Below are 25452 nucleotides of genomic sequence, written 5' to 3'. Positions count from 1 at the left end.
GTTTTCTATCTTTCTTTCTTTCTTTCTTTCTTTCTTTCTTTCTTTCTTTCTTTCTTTCTTTCTTTCTTTCTTTCTTTTAAGATAGGGTTTCTCTGTGTAGCCCTGGCTGTCCTGGAACTCACTCTGTAGACCAGGTTGGCCTTGAACTCAGAAATCTGCCTGCCTCTGCCTCCCAAGTGCTCGAATTAAAGGCATGCACTACCGCTGCCGGGCCCTCAGTTTTCAAATAATTACATTTTTGAAATGTTTACATTCTCTATTGTGGTACAGCTATCAATGTGTTTGTCTGAATAAAATAAAATAAAATAAAATAAAATAAAATAAAATAAAATAAAATAAAATAAAATAAACTGATTAGAAAAGGAATAAAGAAAGCCAAGTTGAGGCGAGTAGATGAATATATTCCTCTCATTAATACTGAAAATCAATCAGAGGGAAGAAAAAAACTATGTGAATGTCAAGAATGAATTTGATTGAAACCACTGGGAGAAAACCTTGTAGAACTGATAGTGTAAAGTTTGTAGGAGTCCATTTGATTCTGGAGCAGTGTTTCTCAGTCTCAATGCTGCGAACTTTGGATACACTTCCTCATGTAATGACGACCTTTCTAGCATAAAATTATTTTTATTGCTACTTCTGTACTGTAATTTTGATTCCATTATGAATCATCATGTAAATCTCAATGTTTTCTTTTAGTCTTAGGTGATCCAAAAAGGGTTGCAACCCAAAAATTGAGAAATACTGTTCGAGATCATGGTATAAGAATGATGATCTCTACCAGGAAATGTGATTTAAAGATTTCTTCATTATCAAATAGAGAAAAGATGTATCTCAGTTCTGTATGATATTGAAAGTGCTACCAGTAACCTAGTATAGTCATTGAAGGTTGTACATCTCACCCCACATTATTTATTCTTATATCAAGAGACATAATGTTAAAATGATGCCATGTCAATATATCTTAAAATAATATTTATAAGTGTTTTAATAAATTGGTTATATATAATAGTTATATATTATGTAAATATATGTACTAGTTTTACAGTAGTGATATATTAGATCTCATGACTTTTAATAAGAACCATTTTATAACTTATTATATCTGTGATTTTTAAAATAAGTCTAAAGAAGCATTTCTGACAAATATCTGATTTTATCACTGATATATTATTTGAATTTGACATATAATAACTAATCCTTCAATATATGTTACACTGAAAATGGTAATTATTTGAGTACATTGAAAACAAGGTATGAAGCAGAGAGGGGCCACCCAGAACCCCCTCTGACTGGCAATCTGAATTCTTGCTTAGACTACGAGGCTAAGGACTGCAAGGGAATATAAATAAAACTTTAAAATATCCCTCTGGGTTCCCTGAGGGACAAACCTGACTGCATAGGGGTTGATGTCAAAAGTATCCCCTCTCCAGGAAATAGACATCAGGATGGGTCTGGCCCTCATGCCTCACTGGACAACAACAGGGGGACTGGAGCCATTACAAGGTCCCCTTCAATTACTGGAGGTCAGGCCTCTATCCCCACCTTCGCAAGATTAGAATTGCCACAGCCCTTCTATACTTAGAGAAGGGAGGAGATGTCAGGGACAGCTCTGATTACACACTGAAGGCCTAAAATCAGCCATAGGCCTAAAATCAGCAATAGGCCTGTCATACATATATACTAATACCAAGTCTTGGGTCTCTGTGTAAAAACACTGAAACAGATGGCTATAAACTATTGTAAACAGGCAGCTTTCATGGAAATTTACCAGCATGAGTAGTCATAGACCTTGTAAATAGGTAGCCTTGGCAGACAATACCAACTTATATAAGGACAAGTGAATCATAGGCAGAGTCATAGTGACCTGTCCCCTGAACCTTCACCCAGCCGATACCCGGTTCTGAAAGATATCTGTATTCTCCCTGAACACCCACACTACAGTGCCATCCCCTTCCCCACGTCCTGCCTTTCTGTGTTTATAACCCCTGTGCGAATGAATGAATTACAATTTGAGAAAAAATAAATAAATTATAAAAATACAAAAAAGAAAACAAGGTATGTTATATAGTTTAATCATTATTAAAGACTTAATCATTAGATCAGATAATTAAGACAGTTGCTGACCATAAAACTGCTAAACATATGAAGCATCTATTCTTACATTGAACCTGTTTTGAATTTCTTGGACATCATGTATAAAATTCTTATCAAAGATTCTTTGGGGAGGTATAATAGAACAAAAGCATCCATTCACTTGATCAGTGTTAGGTAGAAGGTAGCAGGTATTTTAGAGCTTTAGTGATTCAGCAGAGGAACAAACTATGGTTTTGTTAAAGACAGACTGAGGAAAACAGAGAAACATTTTTATTAAAAAGGATAAATATATTTACAACCCACCAGTTAAGATGTGTTCCTTTTTACACTAGTGGCACAAACTTGCCTGCTTGAATTAGAGGCATGCTAAAATAAGCCATGTCAAGAACCCATATGTGGTGAACCCATAGTGAAAGATACGACATAGTATTCTTTTTTAACTAGTTGGCATAGCATCAAAATGTCTTAGAACTATCTGTGCTAATATCCATAGTAAATAAAAAGCTACCCTCAGCCTTAGTCAGTGGATTCATTTTTTTTTTTTGTAGTAAACAATAGTAAACTGAAAAATAAGATTTATAGCTATTCATGACTTTGGGAATAAGTGTCAGTTTTGAGTTGAAAACTTGTGATAGTTTGAGTGAGAATATCTGCTCCATACACTCATATATTTTAATATTTGGTCTTTAGTTGGAACTCATTGGGAAAGGTTAGAAAGTATAGCCTTGTTGGAGAAGGTATTTCACCGCGAGCAAGCTCTGAGGTTTCAGAAGACTAATGATCATCATGCTTTTCCCTGCTATCATAGATTCTGACCCTTTGGAATCATCAGCCTAATTAAACACTTTCATTCATAAGTTACCTTGACCTTTGAGTTTGTCACAGCCATAGACAAGTAGTAAGACAGAAGTAGACACTGAGGAGTAGGTTATTGCTTTGACAGACCTGACTATGTGTGTGTTGATGGGGCTCTTGTGGCTGTTTGTTTGTTTTTTCTTTAGAATGTAGAAGGTTTTGTGACATTGAATTAGGGACATGATTCAGCACTGAAAGCTTCATGAGTCATGTAGTAGGCACTTGGAAGATAGTAGCTCTGAGAGTAATGTGGAATGTTGAGACCCAGCTTAAGATGTTTCAGAGGGGAAGAAGTGTGTTGGAAACCTTGCTTGTAGTATTTTGGGAAAGGATGAGGGTGCCTTCTGACATCTTCTAAGATTTTTTTCTAAGGTTAAATTGAGAAGTTATATACTAATTTTGTTGGTGGACAAGACTCCAAGAGCCTAAAAGTGACTATTTTGCATAGTTATTAGTAATCACTCTTATGAAGGTCAATAAAGCAACATAAAATAAAATTCAAAATGTACAATTTGAAGAGAATAATAATAATACCGCAAAATCTAATGTTGGAGCCAAAACTTGTGTTTAAAGAGATAAACATAGTAAAAGCAGAAGCCTGATCAGAAATCAAGTAAACGAAGGGCTATTCTCAGCAAGATGCCATCCAAGTAAGCTTCCAACTTGAACAAAGAAAAGACCTATAGAACTTTCTATTTCTAAAATTCAATAGCAAATTAAAGGTGCTGTAAGTGTGATGCAGGAGATCAGGCATCATCTCAAGTGGGCAGTCAAACTGGTTCTTGTTGTCTGCATGGTTCTGGCTTCAGACCCTTGAAGGATAAGTGGTAAAGAGGTTGGGAAATTAAGAAAAACTGTTGAAGCCAGGCATGTGGCAGTGGAGTTCTAGTATGGAGCACCCAAGAGGACACTGCATGAAGCTGTAAAAGTGAAGCCTGAATTACGTGGAGGATCCCAATATGTTAGAGGATTCAGAGCCCTTGCATATAAGAACTGTGTGCAGATTAGAGCTATGCATACTGCAGGCAGCAATGCCAGAAGGGCAAAGCCATCTAATCCCTGGAACATCAAACATGGAGTTACAAGATTCTGAGTTCACCCAACTGATTTCAGTCCTGCTTTGGTCCATTATTTGCATACTATGCCCTGACTCCTCTCTTCTGGAATGGTAATACATATTCAGTGCCATTCTGTGTTTGAAGTACATAATATTATTTTTTTAACTTACAGGGGATTGAATTAAGAGATTCCAGTTAGTCTCAGAAGAGACTTGGATTTTTAAACAATTTTAGACTCTAAAAGAAACTTTGGACATTGGATCAAATTCACTTTATGGTATGATATGTCCATAAGGCCATGGAGGCCAATGAGTGAGTAGAATATAGTGGCTTGAATGAGAATGGAAGCTAAGGTATTTGAATGTTTTATTATCAGTTGATAAACTTGATTGAAAAGTACTAGGATGCTTGGCTCTGGCCCATTGGAATAAGTGAGTCACTGCCGGGAAGCTTTGAGGTTTCAAAAGACTCATACCATTCCCAATATGCTCTATGTCTCCTGCTTGTGGATCAATATATGATTCTCAGCTAATATTCTGGGTGTCTGACAACATGCCTCATAGATTATGTTATTATAAATTATAAGTCTCAGAAACTATAAGCCTAATTAACCCTTTCCTTTAGAAGGTGCTTTGGTCATTAAGTTTTGTCATAGCAAAGGAAAAAGAAGCCATTTATACCATCCCATCTAAGGCTCTGGGAACACTGTAGAAGAGAAGACAGGAAGTATGTAAGAGCCAAAATTAGAGAAAAGGTATGTGAAATGGCATCATCTACAAAAGATACAGTCATTGCAAACTTGAACTCAGTAGTTGCAGATACTTGCTCTGGAACAGCATAAGACTTGTCACGAATCAGAGAAGTGCTCACTAGCCCTCTACCTTGCTATGGAATGAATGGCTTTTTACAGAGTCTCAGAAAGGAAGAGTAATTGCCTTCTGTTGCCTCTAGGATATCAAGGATAGTATCAAACTCATGATTACTTATAGAGCTTTGTTAAAACACAGTGAGTCTCAAAAATTAGACACTAATATGAGAAAGAGAATGGTAGGAAAGAATAGACTATAGATAGGGGTGGGAGTTAGAAAATAGGCAATAGACTGAGGGCAAACACTATGCTTAATAAATATCAAAGAACACATTGGCTAGCTAAAGCACACACACACACACACACACACATACACACAGCTACACACACACACACATACACACAGCTACACACACACACACACACACACACACACACACACACACTTTGTGTGTGTGTGTGTGTGTGTGTGTGTGTGTGTACTAGTTCCTGGAAGATAAGTTATTGAAAAACTACTTGAGGACTATTCAAGCTGAGTTGTAGTTTTAAAAATGAACATACCAAAACAATAAATGCAAATAGCTCCAGTGAGCTTGCTATTAATTATTTCAAGCCTAAGGCCTTCTCTTCTACTTTAGTAGAAAGTTTGTAAAGTATTTTATAAATAGTCATACAACTAAACATTGATTCGATAACTGAAATCTATACACTGATATTAGTCCATTATAGAGTACATTATGGGACTATCTTTCAATATTTGTTTGTTTTTAATCTTTCAGTGTTAACTTTACTCATGGTTCATAGAATAAATATGTGGTCAAAATTGTGTTTTCTTTCATAAAATAGACAAATGAGATGTCATACCACTATTTAATCATTATTAGTTTATATAAATCTTAAAAACTGACATAGTTAGTAATCTTTCAAGTACCCAGTTCTTGAAAATAAATATTCAATCAGATATTATATACGTTGCATATTTAGTTTAGTCATTTGTTTTTACATAACATGAACATTTGATTTTCAGTCTTAGAGAATAAAATGTTGTTAGCTTCTCTGTATTGAAGCACTGGTGCGATGCCTCAAATATGCATGTATAACACATGCTTGTGACATAGTCCCAGATCAATTTCATGTTAGTGAGAAGGATAAAAGTAGAAAAGCAATGATATTATTTTAGTGGGTGTCATGTCCAGTTGTACTGTACCATCAATTTATAAAGAATTTAATGGTCAGCTTCAATATCCTCATATTTTTCATCTTTGTAGAGGTGTTTTATAAGTGTTAATGGAATGATGGAATGTGCATTTATGTCCTGGGATCCAGGAAAGGTTTCGTCCATCTCACAGAACTGAACAGAAGGTTCTTGCTGTCATACTTCCCTTTTCTCAGCTAAGATGTCTTCTAATCCCTAGTGTTAGATTTTTGGTAACTTCCATACCTACTTTAGTGCACAAACATATTGATCTCTTGAAGAATTGCCCACATGCTTGGTCTACGTCCAAATTCCAGTGGGGGAGCCAGGTATCATGCAAGTGATCTCAATCAGAACTGCCATACAAGGTGTGTGTGTGTATGTGTGTGTGTGTGTGTGTATGTATGTATGTGTGTATGTATGTGTGTGTGTGTGTGTGTGTATAAGTCTATGTGGGGAGAGAGATAAAGAGGAAGAGAGAGAGAGAGTGAGAGAGAGAAGGTGGGGAAGAAGGATCAATAGGAAGAGGAGGAGGAAAACATCATTCCGTGAACTTCTTGTAGATACTGTATTTTAGTAAAAACTTACTTCTTAGAGGTGGTTTGAGTGAGATTCCCACAAATAGATTTATGGTATTTGAAATCTTGAACTCCAGTTGGAGTTTAGGAAGAATTTGGAGGTATGGCCATGTCTGAGAAGGTTTGCTGGGTGTGGGTGTACTGGTCAAATGACTCCTATCATCTTCGGTGTACTCTCTCTGCCTTCTGAGCTCTCAGTTATTTCTTTTTCATTTTCTTTTTTTTTTGTAATGCCATTGTTCTGCCCTTATTGCTTCTAACCTTCCCTCTGAAACTGTAAGCCTAATTAAACACTTACTTTTGTAAGTTGCCTTTGTCAAGGACTTTATCACAGCAACACAAAGTACTTAACACACTCACTCATCATTTGCAAATTCTCAAAGGCTTCTAGAGCACCAGAGGTCCACTATGTATTGGAAATGAAGCTGAGATTCTGCGACAGTCTTATTTTCACTGAACGATGGAGTTGCTTCATTCATCCTGTGCCAGTATCTTTGGGATACACTTATAGTGAATTTAAGACCTAAAGAAACTCTTTTTTTTTTCTTCTACCCTCTACTCTTATATGGTTTGTACTTCTTAGCTCAAACTCCCCGAGACACTCATAGTAGTTAAGATGATTATAGAAAAATGCATTGTACAATTTCTATGATTTTTGTATGTGAATTAAAAGTTCTTATGCTTGCATTTAAAATTGGATTGATCAATATAAAGGTGAATTGTATACTTTATGCTAATAATGTGAAATTTTACCATTTGTAGGTAAGGGTTCATTACCTAGATAGTAGAAGCCCTTTGATATAACAGGAGAAAAATATCAGAGACAAAGAGCATTAATGTTTCATTCCTTCCATGGTCCCTTGTCCTTGCTTTGTAAGCAAAGAGTACAATTTTTTTTTCATTTGTTTTGTTTTGTTTTGCTTTTATTCACTGTGAAGTAGAGACTACATAGCTGGTACTAATTGGTTCAGAATCATAAGGAAATGCTGGTGAATATGTAGCAGGAAAACTATTTGAACTAAAGATGCTATATGGAATTTTATGTTTATTAAAAGATCAGTAGTTTTTAAATGATATAATTGAAAGATATATGACAAGTCAATGAATATCACACATATATTATTGATAAGGCTAATATATACATTGAATACACACACACACATATATATATATACACACATATATATATATATGTATATATATTCTTGTTTAAATGAATGTGCTTTCGACTTTATGATTATTTACCTCAAAATATTTCAAAGTGTTACCTCAAATATTTCAGAAAATTTAACACGTAAACATAGTAATCAACAATAATCAGAAATGAATTGGTTTTCCAAATCAATCAATTTTTGTAGATAGTTTAGTCATAAAATCAAGGTGACTTTCACTTTTTAAACAAAGATTTGCATTGGCATTGCTAGCCATTTTCCTAGTCTATAATAGTACTTTATTTCATGTAGCAGTTAAAGAAAATTCAGACTACAATTCTATTCACTGATCTTCAATTTAGTTTGCCATCTAATAGCATGGATCTTTTTCAAAGGATTCAAAGCATTTGGTTAATTAATCTTTACTAATTATCAATCTGTACAGACAAATGCAATGAAAATTACTAACATAGGAATAAAGGAATGAAAACAGCTAGAAGGTCTTATATTTTTTTTAAATTGGGAAAACTGTATAGTTCTTTTAGTTTCAAATATTCAAAGTAGGAAATAGTTGAAACTCTAAAAGTCAGCAGCTTGAAATAAAGTAAAGAATAAGCATGCTTTCTTAAGAGAAGAAGAAAGGATACCTATATTAGAAGCTAGTATGCTGTTGATTATAAATAGCCTTTTGTTGTAAAGTCAGTAGGCGTAGTACTGAAGGAATTAATGCAGATGAAATTAGGCGTTTGCCAAGGAATGAACATGCAATATTATTTTCTTGTAACTTTCCGGAGACTCTGCTTGAATTTAAGACTTTGCCCTTTAAGTGACCATTTTCTGCCACAGTCTTTTATATATTCACAGACATTTTTCTTAGATTCACAAGATATTCAAGTTTCATGTGTCAAGATAGGCGCTTTAGCTTCTCTGCTCAACCATTTCTTCCAAATTGCTCATTTTACACAGTTCTCCTTCACAGGGAGTGTCATAGTGACTATGCCAGCAAAGACACGTTTAATTTTACTTTGTCCTTGTTTTGCTACAGTCCTATAACACAGAACCTCTGGAAGAAATAACTATGAAATAAATATTTTCCCATCGATGAAATATATGAATAAAAGACTAACTCAGACTGTCTTCAACATTTAATATTATAGTCTACAAGTACTTATTGTAATAATTAGTTATAGGATGGTTCATTTTATGTATAATAGCACACTATCTTTGTCTTCCCATCATATTTATGTGAGATGGAAAACATTTTTTTTCCTTCTTTTTTTTTATTTAATTTTTTTTGAACATGAAATGCTTTTTTATAGCATGTTTTACAAGGGGAGGGGGTAAGAGGGGTCAGGTGGTGGAAAAGTACAGAATCTTCTTGGCCTGTGCCTTGAAACATGTCATGGTCTATACGGTACACTGCCTTGAATTATGATCTATCTGCTATTCTTCAGAAGATATGGTACACTGCTTGAGTTATGGTCTCCCTGCTATTCTTCAGAAGATATGGTACACTGCTTTGAGTCTATCTGCAGTTGCCAAGCAGGATCTTGCAGGGAAAACATTTTTTTAAAAAACTGCGAGATCAGTGTTCTAGCTCTTGAACTACAGAGCACATACCTAGAAAAGGACAGTTCCTTTTCTTGGGGAACGTGATTGTGAGTAGTATGTCCATGTTCCAATGGATATTCCCACAGTCACTTCCATATGACCAGTGCCAAGTGGGCTCAATGGGATAGTTATAATCATAATGATAACACAAAGAAGACAAATTAAAATATTATTAAAAATGAACAATCCTGTTCCAGTGAAATTATAGCATGTGTCAATGTGTTCATAACTATTCAGGATGAATGGCCCACTGTCAGCACTGAAGACTAGCAGCTGAGTCACTATTTCCCAGGAAATGAATTTCTAAGCTCAGAGGTCTTTTTCTGTATCAATTACTCAAAAGATTCTTGATATTAAAAAAAAACACCCATTAGGCTTGGAAATAACTTGATATTTTGCAAGAGTAAAAATAAACTTTAAAGTTACAGATTCTAATATAATTTAACATTTTTCAGGGCTATAAAGTAATGATAAACTAGACTGACATTTCAGTTATCTTCACTAAAATAACATATTGAGTGCACTTTCCCAGTAGAGCAATACTTTTCCCAAGAAGACAGGAAAATTTTATGCTTTAGACTCTAATCATTTGCTTAGACTGTAAGAACATGAAAAGCAAAGCCTACAGCAATGCTCGCATCTGGTCAGGTCATGGCTATCTCCTATTTAAACAACAACAAACTTTATACTACTGTCTTCTAATGTATTGTTAGGGAATACTTAAAACTTTGATTTCGCTATCGTTGTTTGAATAGAATTGTACCAGATTTAGAGAGAAGTTTTAAACAATGATAGTGAAAAGATATTCAAATATAAAGCACTTTAAAGTGTGAGCATTAAAGAGTGACACTCAGTGTGTGCCAAATCATGTTCTCCAACAAGGCACTAAGGGTTGGTATTTTAAATAGGTTGTGTTTCCAAATTTCAGTAAACTATAAATAAAAGGGATCATCTCAGGTTTTAAAACATATAGGTGCATTTTATACATTTAAATCCATTTCAGTGTCAGTTGAATTAATTAGAGCTGCCACAGCAAAGATATGAAACTCACAATGAAAAGATGAGTCTGAGGCATACTGCAGCCTATACTTAATTGTCACCCAACAGTGGTGATGAGGTATTGAACATATATTTTAAGAAGGTGAAGAATTTGACAACTTGCCTCTGATAATAATTGATTTAATATCCCTTTATCAACATCAGCAGAATTAATGAAGTGCATTTCTTTCAGTTTGAATGTGCTTTGCACATGTCAGGGTTTCTATAAATACAATTTGCTTCTTCTTGACATTCAATTATGAATGCTTTACTTTGCTAATTTCTATCTAAAAATACTTTGTATTGAATTTTGTTTGTATATCTGTATATTGTACATTTTATTTATTTATTTATTGATTGATTTTACCATGAATTGAAAATTAAAATAATTTTTGGTGTTGATTTCTTATTTTGCTTCCAGAATGAAACACCTTTCTGATACATTTATGTAAATAAAGTATGGAAGAAAAGTTGCATGCATACCTCTCCTTGATTAGCCACAGTAATTAATTAAGATTTGGCTTTATCAGAATACCAAAACCATATCTGACAATGTCACTAAAGGTAAGAACCTGAGACTATATATTTCGTGGGTCTTAAAGGAACACATACTACAATTATTGTTAAAAGAACATAGCAATAAAATGAATCCCGATGACATATTGACGTACTGATAAAGCAAGGCCTTGCACAACTCCCATCAGAGGAGGCTCTTCTCACATTCAATTGTAATTAACACAGAGATACACAACTGGGTGATGTGTAAAGACTGAAAGACTTTTGAGTATTTACCCTTTCCCTCTAGGCTCAGCAATCTATGTAGAAGAAGAAGCAAAGATATTGTAAAAGCCAGAAACGGTGGTTGGTTCTAAGGCAGTGGTTCTCAATCTGTGAGTCAAGACTTCTTTGTGAGTCACACATCAGATAACCTACATATCAGATTTACATTACAATTCATAACTAGCAAAATTACAGTTACGAAGTAGCAGCAAAAGAATTTTATGGTTGGGAGTCACCATAAAATGAAGAACTGTGTTAAAGTGTAACAGCATTAGGAAGGTTGAGAACCACTGCTCTAAGAAGGCAATAGTATCCTCCAGACACAGCAGGGTATGTATATATATATATATATCAGCATGTGCAAGGCCTGCATAGGTTCAAAGCAGATGAAATTCCAGCATGATGAATAGAAGTAGGCAAAAATTCCCATTCATAACTTAGGAGCCAGTCAATACATAGCTGCTAAGTGGTTGAAAATCATTTTTATCTTGTGATACTGTGTATCCACACTCCATGACAAGGCTCAGACACAGAAGTAATTGACCAACACAAAACAGACTTTATAAATTTATAATTTTAATTTGGTTTTGTTGTTAAGAATGTGAAAGAACATTTTATGGTTAGTGAGGAATGGGAGGATATGGGAGTAGTCAGGAGGGGAGAGAATATTCTCAAATTATATTGTATTAAAATGTTTTACGATAATTTTTATTGAAAAAGTTTTTAAAAAATATTTTGCAAGTTTGTAGAACTAGAAATTTCTAGATTCCTAGTTTTAAAATTCATCTACAACTTTACAATTTATTTACAAATCTAAAAGCAAATTATCCAAGAACTGTTTTCATAAGAGTAGTTAATTTGGAGGAATTTGAAAAGACTTTCCACTTTTGTTTTGTTTTGTATTTTTTTCTCTGTGTAGCCCTATATGTCCTGGAACTTGTTCTGTAGATCAAACTGACCATCTGCTTGCCTCTGCCTTCCATGTGTTGAGATTAAAGGTGTGTGCTACAACCAACTGGTTTAGGAAGACCTTTTGAAAAAGTTTAATTATAAGCAACAGTAAACATTTAAGTGATTTTCTTAATATTTCTTATATATGATAATTTTTGTGTATGTAAGGTAAACTATGGTAAATTTATATATAGTTTTGTGGTTCACTATTCATAATTTTTTTTACAGAGCTTATTTCCCAAATCATACAAAACTGTCTTCAAAAACAGCATTATTATTCTGCTTTCTTATTCTTATTTTGGTGTTACAGAGAATCTTCTCATAAATGGTTTATTTCTTATCCTCAAGAAATTGTCATAGAAACACTCTCACTATGTTTGCTAATTTTAAGTTAACAGTACTTGCTTCCATGAACATTGTATTTCTGTGAAATATCTTTATATATGCCAGTCCCTTAGAGTTGGATTTCTTGCTTGTTTCTTTTTATCTAGAAATTTCTCCCACATTTATTTTGCCTAATTATATTAACTCTCGTCACTCCTCAGAGGACATACATGTTATTTTTGGAAAGTCCCATTTTTACACTCTAGCTTTCAAAGTGTCCTGGGCTTCTCTTGAGTAAGACTTAAATAGTGCTAGTTAGATCCTGGTAAAACTATTGGAATGAGACATTAAGGTTTATACGTGATCTCTCAGTACCATTCACAAAAGTAACACCCCACTCCCAAATATACCAAGTGAATTTCAAGTGGATGACAAAAACAAAACTTTCAAATTTAATATAATTTAATTATGTGTAACTTATAAAGATTATAAATATTAAGGCACACTGTTTAATTATGTTTTCTTCAGAACAAAACTATCATATGTTGGTAAATAATTAGAGGAAATAACTCTCAAACACTTAAAAGAAAATTCTCAAAGATACTTCAGATAGAGTGATAAAATATTGCATTTAAATTTGGCTGAGGACAGAAACTCCAATGGAAAAGTTAGATGAAGGACTGAAGGAGTTGAAGGGGTTTGCAACCTCATAGGAAGAAAAATAATATCAACCAATCAGACTCCCAGAGCTCCCAGGGATTAAACGACCAACCAAAGAGTGCACTTGGAGGGACCCATGACTCCAGCTGCATCTGTAGCAGTGGATGGCCTTATCTGGCATCAATGAGAGGAGAGGCCCTTGGTCCAGTGGAGGCTTGATACCCTAGTGTAGGGGAGGCAGGAGTGGGTGAGTAGGAGAGCACCCTCATAGAAGCAGAGGGAGGAGGGATGGGATGGGGTTTGCGGAGGGGAAACCGGGAAGGGGGATAACATTTGAAATGTAAATAAATAAACAAAAAAACTAAAAATAAAAGAACTTTGGTAAACAAAGGTGACTTAAAATTTGGTTTGGGGACACTAATTTTTATGAACCCTTTTTAAATTAAACATTAGTGTTGACTCCTTTGTTGACCACAGAAGTATTAACCACAGACCCACAGATTATGTTATTTTACAATTGTCCTTTCCCTAGAGTATTTGTAATTTCATATGGGGGATTTTTAAGGACTTGTGCATCAGAAAACTTCAGTTACGCAGAGTGGGCAACTAAGAATTTATCACTTCAAGTCATGACCCAGGAATAGATTCTCACATGTAAAGCTGGATGTAAAATTTTACTAATCATATGTATGCCACTATTTTAGGTTATTGATTATCTATGTGCTCTTTCAAATAATAGTTTACATAATATAAATATTAATTATTCCTTGTATATAAAATTAAAGAGAATCATAATGCTTTCTTAATATTCGTCAGTAAAGATGTACTGTGAGGACTGCTTATTGATGTTTCCACAATATATAGTCTTAATGTGTGGACACTACTTATTTCACATTTATTATCTTCATATATATATACATATATACATATACACACACAAATATATATATATATTTGTGTGTGTAACTTTAAGAAATAATTTATTTAATTTTAACTTTATGTGTATATGTGTACCTGCATAAATTTAAGTGTACCACTTGTGTACAGGTATCTTTAAGGTCCAGAAAGAGTCAGATCACATGTAAATAAAGTTGTAACCTTCCTACTATGGATTCTTTACCTAAACCCTGATCTTTTGCAAAAGCACAGGGTGCCCTCAATTACTAAGCCATTTCACCAGTCTCTGGTATTATACTTTTAATGAATTATCTTACTTAAAATGTGGAAAACAATATATATTATGTCTCTATGATAGAGAAGTATACTGAATGAACTTTTGTAATCTTAGAAGGAAAGGTTGCTGTGTTTATGAAGGAAAGTGTATAAGCATGCTTATAGATAACATTTATTTAAAATAATTTTTAAAATTCTGATGTGTTTTATTTTTTTATTGTATAACAAAGAATGGTGACAGTACTATTACATTATAATTTTGTTAGTTAGCAACAATTGAAGCCTTGAAATAGTCAGCTAGTGCAGGGAAACAGAGATTCTAATGAGCTTGTTATTGATGTCACATTCAGCAAGATTCTGCTTCTACCAAAGGAGACAGAGGAAAGGAGAAAGCAGGAATCTCATATGAACAAACATCAAGCAAAGTATTTGATGTGTGGCTATTTTCTTAATGAAGAAAACTGCTGCATAAACATAAAGATTTGAACAATAATATTTTCCTTGACTTTATTTATTAGAGCCAAATCTGGAGTTTATCAGCATGACAATTTATATAATACTTCAAATTAATTAAAATTTCACATCTATTTCTTATTTATTTTTAGTAGAAATTTAAAGTTTTATTGTGACATATTCACAGGTATAAGAATTTATTTATTTATTTATTTATTTATTTATTATTTTGTTTATTTATATCCCAAATATTGCTCCATCTCTTGGTACATGCTTGCAGAGTTCTTCCCCCCATCACTCCTCCCTTTGCCTCTGAGAGGGTGTCCTCCCTTGGGCATCTCCCCCATACTGGGGCATTCTGCTTGAATACATATAGTATAATAAGATAAATGAACTTGACATTAGTATATTCATAGTGTGTGTGTGTGTGTGTGTGTGTGTGTGTGTGTAACTTATCACAACTATAGTGTAATTAAGTATATTTCAATCTAAGATTATAAAAGTTCAGTTAGTTTACTTCTTTACCACAGAGACATAACAATAAAATTGTGTTACACTTTTTAAGTGAGATTGTTCATTAAAGGTATAATATCAAGGGCTAGTGAATGTTTTCATGATGATCATGGGGCTTTTTGTTGCTACTCCACCATTCATTTGGTTGTCAACCTCCTAACACGGGTGATGGAAACTGAACCTGTAGTTTCTGGGAAAGCACCAAGGGCTATCAGCCACAAAACTACATCTATATTCCCCAGCATTTTGTTTTAAAGAATACTAAGTTTTGGTTAATATTCTTATAAATACTTAGTTTATACTAAGCAACATAATTACTAACTTACACAAATACTTAATGTCATAAGCTGAGTTATTCTATTATTCTTTACTGAATAAATGAAATCTAACTTTGAATTCCCAATAGTGTGATATATTTGGCAATAAGTCTTTAATGGGTTATTAAGGAAGTCTAACATTGTAATAGTGGTCATAATTCAATAACTGATGCCCAGGCACAAAGAGAATTTTAGAGGACTGGATACAAGACCAAAAGACCACATGGAGACATGGAAAAAATTTGCCATTTTGAAAGGTTTACAAACCATTTCAAGGTGGAAGCTGTCTTTCTATTAGCTTTGAGCCTATAGGACTGTCAAAGAGAAATTGCTGTGTAAGTCACAAAGTACAGGATGTTGGTTACAGCTGATACAGCAAACTAATAAAGCCTATAAAACTGGCTTTCTTTTTATAAATTTGTGCTATTCATGTTTGCCAATGCTTACTGTTGTAAAACAGTCTATCGTATATCTGTATCATTTGGGATTGCTTCTTAAAAGATATTTTAAGACTTTGTATCTTTTGGAGGGAGCATACACTAGCAGCTTGACAAGGCACCTGAAAGCTCTAGATCACATTCTATAATATAATTATGTTGGAGGAGAAGTAAAGACAGTATACGCTTAAAGAGTGTTTATCCCTGACTGCATAAGAATAAAGTTTTTAGTCATATAATGGGTATATTTAACTAAATTTATTATATTTTAAGTCAGTTTAAATTGTTTTCATAACCTCATGTGGACGATAGAAGGTGAATATATGCATATGTATGTGTGTTTACACTTAGCTCTGTTAGTGTGGCTCTTAAAGCCATACTATGGCTTTTTATGTTTCTTTAAGAGGGTATAATATCATTGTTAAACATGTTAGATGCAACTCTTAATACGTATTAATTATAATTAAAATAGCTTGTCATTTGTTTTACTCAACATGTAAAAAGGATGCCAAGCAGAAGTGGGCTGATTGAATTTTATTGCATTTAGCAACATTTTATTTATAGCTACCTTCCACTGGCAAAATTAAATATGTACTTATTAAGAAATATCAGTATCTGATTATATTAAAAACATAAACACTCATATAGAGAAGCATTTTTTTTTTTTACCAGCCATACTGTTTAGGACAAAAAAACAAAAAACAAAAAAACAAAACAACCAAGCCATACCAAAACAACACCACAAACAAAATCTCTTTATTCATCATGATAAGAAATGAAAGCAAAGAGATCATGTTTTTGTCTATTGCATAAATATATAAATTAAACTAAATTAAATTAGACTAAGCCAGACCATACAAGTTATTCATAAAAGAGAACTGGGTATCAATTTTGAAATAATACCAATGGTACTTACCATCTTGATCTGTGGTCACTGTAATAGCTGTGAATGGCTTGGGAGAAATGCTCAACTCAGAAACTCCATTCATGGCTTCTATTTCAAAGGTATAATTGACGTGAGATACAAAGTCAAGTACCACCACAGAATTGTTGATCAGTCCAGTGTGTCTTGGGATGAAGCGGAGTCCTCCACCGCAGTCCTCACACTGGCTAGTGTCTAAGCCACATTTCTTACAGATTACACTGTATGTGAGATCTTTTCTCCCTCCTGTGTCACTGGGTGGGCTCCATTCCAAAATAAGGGCTGTTTCATTGATGTTAAAAGCCACATTTCTAGGCGCTGAAGGTGGTCCTAGAGAAAAGCAATTAAAAAACAAATTTTATTTGTATAGGACAATGAAGGATGGTGGTGAAGCATAGATACTTTCAAAAGTACATGCTGCTGACTTTTAATATTAATTGGTAATCATGTTCTTACAGGAACTATAAAGAACCTGCTTAAATATCTGATGAAGTTAAGGAGGAAGTCTTAAATGATGAATACAGTACATTTCTTAATTTTTTGATTATTTAAACTTCAATATTTAATGTCAAGGTCCATATATTTCCAAAGGACACTTTTAAAGTTTATTTGCTGTAAAATATGTAATTGATGGAAATTATAAATTATCAGATGTGCCTTCTAGTATCCTCATTAATCTTCTTACCATTTTCATAATTTGAAACCAACTGTGGTACGTGTACTCATCACATTTTGTTGTCTTTCAGACCTTGTATTATCAGTATTGTGTAGAAAAAAAACATTCATTTTCTTTGCCAAACACATAGAATCTATTTTCCAGCTGTTGGGAATACATTGTCATAAATTTAGAGTGGGCAGACAATTTGGAAATGGAATAGAAATGAAAATCAGAGGCAGCAATTAGGAAATATCCCTAAAGAAGACTTAGCAAATTCTCTCTTCATTGTCATCAAGGACACCTAAGCTGGGTTGCTCTCATGAAGTATGTGGCCCTCTTCTTTTTTTATTGAATATTTTGTTTGTTTACATTTCAAATGTTATCCCCTTTCTTTGCTTCTCATCTGCAAACTCTATTTCATTCTCCCTTCCCCTGCTTCTATGAGGGTGCCTCTCCACCCATCCACCCACCCACTCACTTCTTACTGGTTTTTCTATGTTTTCTATATGTAGTACTCAGCAGGCATTCATGACATCATCTTGTAAAATTATATCGTTCATCGTTTTTACTTATGTGAGTCCTTCCTATCTGAGCTACTCTTCATTCATTGATCAAATATGACCTAAAAGTCTGTTTCATCAGGGTCAGAATCTGTTTTAAGGAATATCTTAATGTCCTGGAATCCATAAGATATTGTCTATATAAAAATTCTCATGGTATATAAAAATACAATAAGAATATTGTTTATAAAAATAGCTGAAAAAATAACTCATTATAAAAAGGTTGGAACAACCCATATTTCTCAATTTAGAATCTTCTGTTTGAAGAAATCTAAAGAGTCCTGTAAATTTCTTTTATCAGGAGAAACTGCTCAGTAGGTAGGAATTCTTGAATAATCTCTTAGGACAGAAATTCAAATTGTGATGTAGACATCTTTTGAAGATTAACTTACAATTGTTTATTTATTATGTTCATTTATTCATTAAATGAATGCTGCTTTTTTTAATGACTACTATATGACTGATATTCTGGTAGATGTGGGAGATATTTTTCCTGTGTCATTGCAGTTAGCATTTATTGGTAGAGCAAGAAAAGAAAACACACTTAGATTAAGAGGTTCAAATGATAAAAATCAGATGAAGTTAAGGAGGAAGTCTTAAATGATGAATACAGTACATTTCTTAATTTTTTGATTATTTAAACTTCAATATTTAATGTCAAGGTCCATATATTTCCAAAGGACACTTTTAAAGTTTATTTGCTGTAAAATATGTAATTGATGGAAATTATAAATTATCAGATGTGCCTTCTAGTATCCTCATTAATCTTAGAATTAATCTTAGAATCTTAAAGGGCATGAGCTGAAGTAGAAACAATCAAAAGGAATTTAATTTATAGTAACATCATAAGAAAACATTAGCAGTGATAAGAAATACGATCAGAGTGATGAGAATATTAGGGGTCAGGAATTTCAGTCATGAAAACAAATCTTAAAGACAAACAAACATGAAACAGACAGGGAGGCACCTGGGTTAGAAGGCAGATGGAGAATCCATGAAGTGACTTGTAAGGGTCAGCAAGGAGCACTATAGATAATTCAGGACAGTTACATTACCTAGAACAGCTAGACAATTTCCTGTGTCTAGCAAAAGGAAATTTGTAGGTGTGTGTGTGTGTGTGTGTGTGTGTGTGAATGTGCATGCGTATGTGTGTATGTGTGTGTGTGCATTCATTTGTACATGTAGATAAGTGTGTGTGAATGAAGGCGTGCATATGCCACAGAGATCTCGTGGTTTCAGAGGACAACATTAAGTGTCTGTCTAGACCTTCTACCTTGTGTGAGACCTGGTATTTTTGTTGTTTTTCTGCTTGTTATAATTCACAAGCTTTGGGGTATTATTCTAGTCTGCTCTGTTTCTACTTCTTTGGGGAGTTAGGATTATAAAAAGCTTGCTCCATAAACCCTGTCTTTACGTGGGTTGTATAGATTTGAACTCAAGACCTTACAAAACATACTTTTCTGTATACTGAACCATCTTCCCAGCCAGACTCAAAGGTTTTAATGTATGGGAGTAACATTTTTTTCATCTTTCTTTTTTTTAATTGGACATTTTATGTACTTACATTTCAAATGCAATCCCCTTTCCTGATCCCTCTCCTCCCAGAAACCCTCGATTCCATCCCCCTCCTCCTGTTTCTAAGAGGGTGTGCCACCACCCACCCACCCACTTCCACCTCCATGCTCTTGCATTCCCCTACACTGGGGCATCGAGCCTTGACAGGACCAAGGACATCTCTTCCGATTAATGCCCATGACAATGGCTTCCTCTGCTACGTATGCGGCTGGAGGCATGGGTTTCTCCATGTGTGCTCCTTGGTTGGTGGTTTAGACCCTCGGAGATCTGGTTTGTTGATATTATTGTACTCCCTATAGGGTTGCAACACCTTCAGCTCCTTCAGTTCTTTCTCTGACTTCTCCATTGGGGACACCGTGATTAGCTCAATGGTTAGCTGCAAGCATCCACCTCTGTGCATGTCAGGTTCTGGCAGAGCCTCTCAGGAGACAGCTATATTAGGCTTCTGTCAGCATGAACTTCTTGGTATCCACAATAATGTCTGTGTTTGGTGACTGTATATGGGATGGATCCCTAGATGGGGCAGTCTCTGAGTGGCCTTTCCTTCAGTCTCTGCTCTACACTTTGTCTCTGTATTTGCTCCCATGAGTTTGTTACCCCTTCGAAGAAGGACCCACACTTTGGTCTTTCTTCTTCTTGAGCTTCATGTGGCCTGTGAATTGTATTGTGGGTATTCCATGTTTTAAAAGAATATCACAGTACATGTGGTACATGGTTCGAGAACTGGGCCATGGAAATAAGATGAACAGACTATAAGCAATAAATCACATGACATTGCTTTGGCTTTGGGATATTGCCTCTTATTTCCTTTTGTGCTGTTCTGATGTCAGCAATGTATAAGCTAGAATACCCAGCCACCATTATTTCTATTACTTAATGTTAGACCTAGAAAAGATGTTGGGGATTTTTATTAAAGGTTGATAATTATCATTTAATGTTTTTGTGGGCTTACAGACATATATGCCTTCAGACAAGAAAATATGGAGGAAATTATAAACAAACACAGGATCAAATGTGCATTTTACTTTCCTCCTAAACTTATGCATGAGGAATAAAAATTCATTATCCTAAGAATGCCTCATTGTGACACATTTATATTGCTGATTTTTCTCTTATTTATAATTGATAACATGAATTATTATTAATTTATACCTCTAGAAAATTTTATCAATTATGTTATGGGTGTCCACAAGTATATAACTATCTGCGAGACATACGTTAAAGATTTTAAAAAATAGAGACACCCTTCTTACTCAAGGGCCCTCACAACCAATTTGCTTGATGATTAAATAGCTTTTTAATTGCTGTTAAATTATTCCAGCTAAACTGTGATTTCATGCAAATATTAAGCTGTAATGACACGTACTGAATCATTTACTAAGATTTAGGATGTGGAACAAAGAGAGACAATTAATTCTAATACTCAGATTTAACTAAATTATGTGTCACTGGGCTTTTCTGAATGTGGCCTGATTGCTTTGTTATCATTTATAAATTATACAAATATTATATGACACCCAGAAAACATATCATGGCAGAGATAATGTATTTAGAGACATTTGTCTTGAAAACTCTTAGGGATTTTCTTATGTTGATTTTTTTTCTTCAAAAAAAAAAAAAAAACCCAAATAACTCCTTGGATAGAAGATAGCTCTTATCCTTACCCTCCAGACGGACTTTATAATGACAGAACAATTTTTCTGACCTGTAGTGGCAGTTTTCAAGCTCAGAATGAAAAACTACACAGTAAAACTAACTCTATTTCTGCTACACTTTCTATTACTAATAATATTTATAAATAGAGTCTCTTCTCATAAATATCCTTTTGCTTCAACTTGGATTTCCTCTTTATACTTTGAAAGAATAAATGCCCAATGCTCAAGTAAAATGCCTGAGACTCAGAACAACACTTTCTTCTTTTCCTCCTCCTCAGAAAGCACTTAGTAACACAGACTCTGCACACCCTCGCTCCTCAGAGGCTGGGTATGCTATAATTTTAATTTTATTTTCAGTTTTATTTTTAAATGAAAATATTAGTAAGCATAGTTGTGTGTTTCAGAATATCTCTGCACAATACAGAAAATACTACATGATATCAAATAAAACCAAATTCAGTGCTCAAATGTGAGTTCTTTGACCCACTGCCACTGGAACAAAAGATATATGTATCTGAGTTGAGTCCAGCATTTTCTCATAATTGGTTCATTGTATCTTATGATCTCTAAGAAATGTGTGGAGAAATACCAGATTCATATAGAACAGTCTATATCAATGGTTCTCCAACTTCCTAATGCTTTGACCCTTTAAACCAGTTCCTGTGTTTGGTGACCTCCAACCATAAAATTTTTTTCATAGCTACTTCATAACTGTAATTTTGCTACTGTTATATATCATAATGTTTCCATGTTTCCTGATAGTCTTAGGTGACTCCTGTGAAAGGATCATTTGACCCATTAATGCCCCCCCACAAAGGGGTCATAACCCTCAGATTGAGAACAACTGATTTAAATAAATGCTGGCTCAAAAGAAAAGCAAGTGTAAATATCATATTTCAGATCTTGTGTGATGTGGTAAATATTTACAATTTTGTTATCATAATATATAAATATATATAAAGTCTTTCTTAAAATTGTCAGCCTAAAATGATCATTTATATTGCTAATAATAGCTCTCTTGCTCTCTCTCTCTCTCTCTCTCTCTCTCTCTCTCTCTCTCTCTCTCTTTCTTTCTTTCTATTGTTAATAGTAAAGAATATTAGACCAAAATGTTATGGCTTGAAATATAAAGAAAGCTAAGTCCTAAAGACTTTGATGCCAACCTCCAGTGCTGTTGAAGGATGTAAAAATTTCATTAAAAGAACTTAGGTAGTGCTCAGTGTTTAAGAGCACTGACTGCTCCTCCAGAGGTTCTGAGTTCAAGTCCCAGTAACAACATTGTGGCTTACAAACATCTGATATGGGATCTGATGCCCTCTTCTGGTGTATGTGAAGGCAGTGACAGTATACTCACATACATAAAATAAACAAGAAGAAGAGTAAGAAGAAGAAGAAGAAGAAGGAAGAAGAGGAGGAGGAGGAGGAGGAGGAGGAGAAGGAGAAACAGAAGAAGAAGAAGACAAAAACAAAACTGAGATGGAAGACTTAAGTCTCTTCTAGGGATACTGAACAGTTGCCCCTTTATTGTTTCCATGCTGGACTGTGGTGAGCAGTTTATTCCAATGCTTCCTCCTCACTTTCTGCCTTGTGACAGACCTACTGAAATACTCAGGAATAGAGACTCCAACTTAGGAAACCAGATCCGAAAAAATCCTTTTATTCATTTCCTAATTATTAAGTTGCTACCCTATATGTTTTAATAACTCCATGGCATATAATAATACTGATTCCTAGCATAAAGAAAAAATTTCATGTAAATGATGCTAAAATGATAGAGTAAAAGGATTCATTTAACCTTCTAGAAATGATTAGGTATATTTTTTGGCAAATGAGCATTGACTGTTATTTCAATTAAAAAGGGGGGTAGAGTCATCTGGACAGCAAAGAAGTGCAACTTTAGACCTTGATATTGCTCTAAAATATGATCTTAAATATCTATATATGCATACTTTAAAGTGATTGGCAAAGAAGTGTTAGAAAAAATTTTGCAGTTTTTTTTCAAATTACTGTTAATTTGAACATTTTTAAACACAATCAGCAATCAATGGTAGTTTCTCTACAAGTGATTCCTCTTATAAAAGTTGATTAATTAATACTCTAAAGGAGAACAATTAAAATGTACACTACAAAGCAAATAATTCTCAGAATTCAGCATTGTTCACTTTTTTGAATTTTTCATAGGCACAACATTTCTGCTTCATCTTTAATATTCTAAAATTAAGAATGGATATTGATCAATATTTTTATAATACTAAGTTTGAAGAATGAAACACTAATTTAGAATTTCATTATATTAGTATATTATTTTAAATATATAATATTTACATTTTAAAGTTTTAATGTTTTAAAGTAAACAAATAAAAATGGACCAAGTACCATTCATTTGTGGGATAAACTCTTAGGTCCTAATCTTTCTCTACAATTATTTTTTTTCACCTGGCCATGGTTCATTCTTAAACTTTCATTCCTTATTGCTGTACCTTATTGTTCTAGGATTTTTTTCCTTTCAACAACTTTTAAGACTCAATACATTCTCAGGAGAGTTCCCTACTAACTCAGAAAGTAAACAACTGAGGATGTTCAGGAAGTCTTTAAAATGACAAGATATACTAGACCCCTCGCTTTTCCAAATTATATAAAAAATAAGGCCTGATGGAGAGGCATATACCAGTGAGCAGGCTGGAAAGGCTCTGAAAAAATGAGCTGTCTAGAAGAGAAACTCTGACTTGTTGAGCTACCTGTGTGTTAGGTAGTTAGCACTGGGTTTCCAGTGTTCATGAGTTATCACCTGTGCTAGCATGGACTTTACGTGTAACATCTGTTGTTGATTCCTTCTTACTCCTTTTACTACTCATCTCCCAAACTTCTTGAAGTAACCTCAGTAATAGGCACTGGTTCACCAAATTGGAGTTCAGTGTGTGGTAGTATCCTTACTATGGCCTGTCACCATTACACTACTTGGGCTGAAGAGATGTTTGTTGATGTCTCCCCAGTCATAGAGTTGCACAACAAAGTCTTTGTATATTCAGTTTATAAATTGCTTTTACTTTCTGCATAACAGAAAATTCTACTCAGATTTAAATGTTATCCCCTCTCGTATTTGCATTAAAAATACACCTGCATCTAAAGAGTGTCCTTAGTACTTCCCATGATTTATTTCATGGAATCAATGATAATGCTACAGAAATGAATTATAGAAATGTATTACAGCTTCTCACATCAAGAATAAATGGAAAAAACAAACTAGAAAATGTGCTATTGTTAGGGCTTTGGTGTTAAACAATTTACCTACTGCTGTGAAAAAATTGTACACATATATGAAGTCCTTTCCTTACTTGACTCAAATACTTCAAAATAACAAAGGGAACATTTGAAAGGGAAGAGAAAAATACAGATGGATAAACTGTCATTGTTTGTCAAAATGAAGCAAAACAATGAGCAAGAGATTCAAATGTATTAGTCTTCCTGGAAACACATAACATTGCAGAATAATTATGAATGTTTTATTTGAAACTATAGATGCTTTTGTATTAATCTCCTATGCACAAATTGATAATATTTAGTGATCCTTTTTTATTTCTCCAAGTTCCATTGTAGAGGCCAGAGAAAGATGCAGTAGTAACAAGATTTTACTGATTCTTCAACATCAGAAGACTCCCCTAATAATTCTTTCAATAAAGATAGCTTTTCCAGAAAATTTAGTGAAAGAAACTTTCCTGTGTTATCTATTAAAGTGACTGTGGTTAGACTAATCTATGAAACTCAAACAACATCTTGTATTTGTGGGCTATAGTGGTAAACCTGGGATTCATTACCTGCAGGTGCCTATTTTTTAACATAGGGTCATTTTAATTTTTCAAATTACAATATTGCAATATATTCAGAAATATTTGAGATGCTTTCTATCACAAAGCAAATACAGAACACAATTCAGCCTGCTAGAGGTAATAAAAACTAATTTTGTGCCTTCTTCCTTTTGGGGCTTCTTCTACATTGTGTTTACAATGAGTCACCCAAACCATGAGCTTGGCTTTTGTGCTTTAGTTTAGGATGTGAACAATCAAGACACAAGAATGATATCTTTCT

The 25452-nt window shown here is 34.0% G+C and overlaps 1 protein-coding gene across 1 annotated transcript in view; it reads right to left on the bottom strand.

Annotated features, from left to right (window-relative positions):
* The window catches only part of Epha6 (EPH receptor A6), a 900945-nt gene that overhangs the window by 487136 nt on the left and 388357 nt on the right, over nt 1-25452 (bottom strand). The window contains exon 5 of the mRNA XM_028760223.1: nt 16913-17248. Coding sequence (XP_028616056.1) covers nt 16913-17248 — 336 coding nt within the window. The remainder of the gene's footprint in view (nt 1-16912; nt 17249-25452) is intronic.

Source organism: Grammomys surdaster, unplaced genomic scaffold, assembly GCF_004785775.1.
Source record: "Grammomys surdaster isolate TR1022 unplaced genomic scaffold, NIH_TR_1.0 126398, whole genome shotgun sequence".
NCBI classification, from domain to species: domain Eukaryota; kingdom Metazoa; phylum Chordata; class Mammalia; order Rodentia; family Muridae; genus Grammomys; species Grammomys surdaster.
Note: the sequence above shows the minus strand (reverse complement) of the source record. Positions and strands in the feature narration are given on the sequence as shown.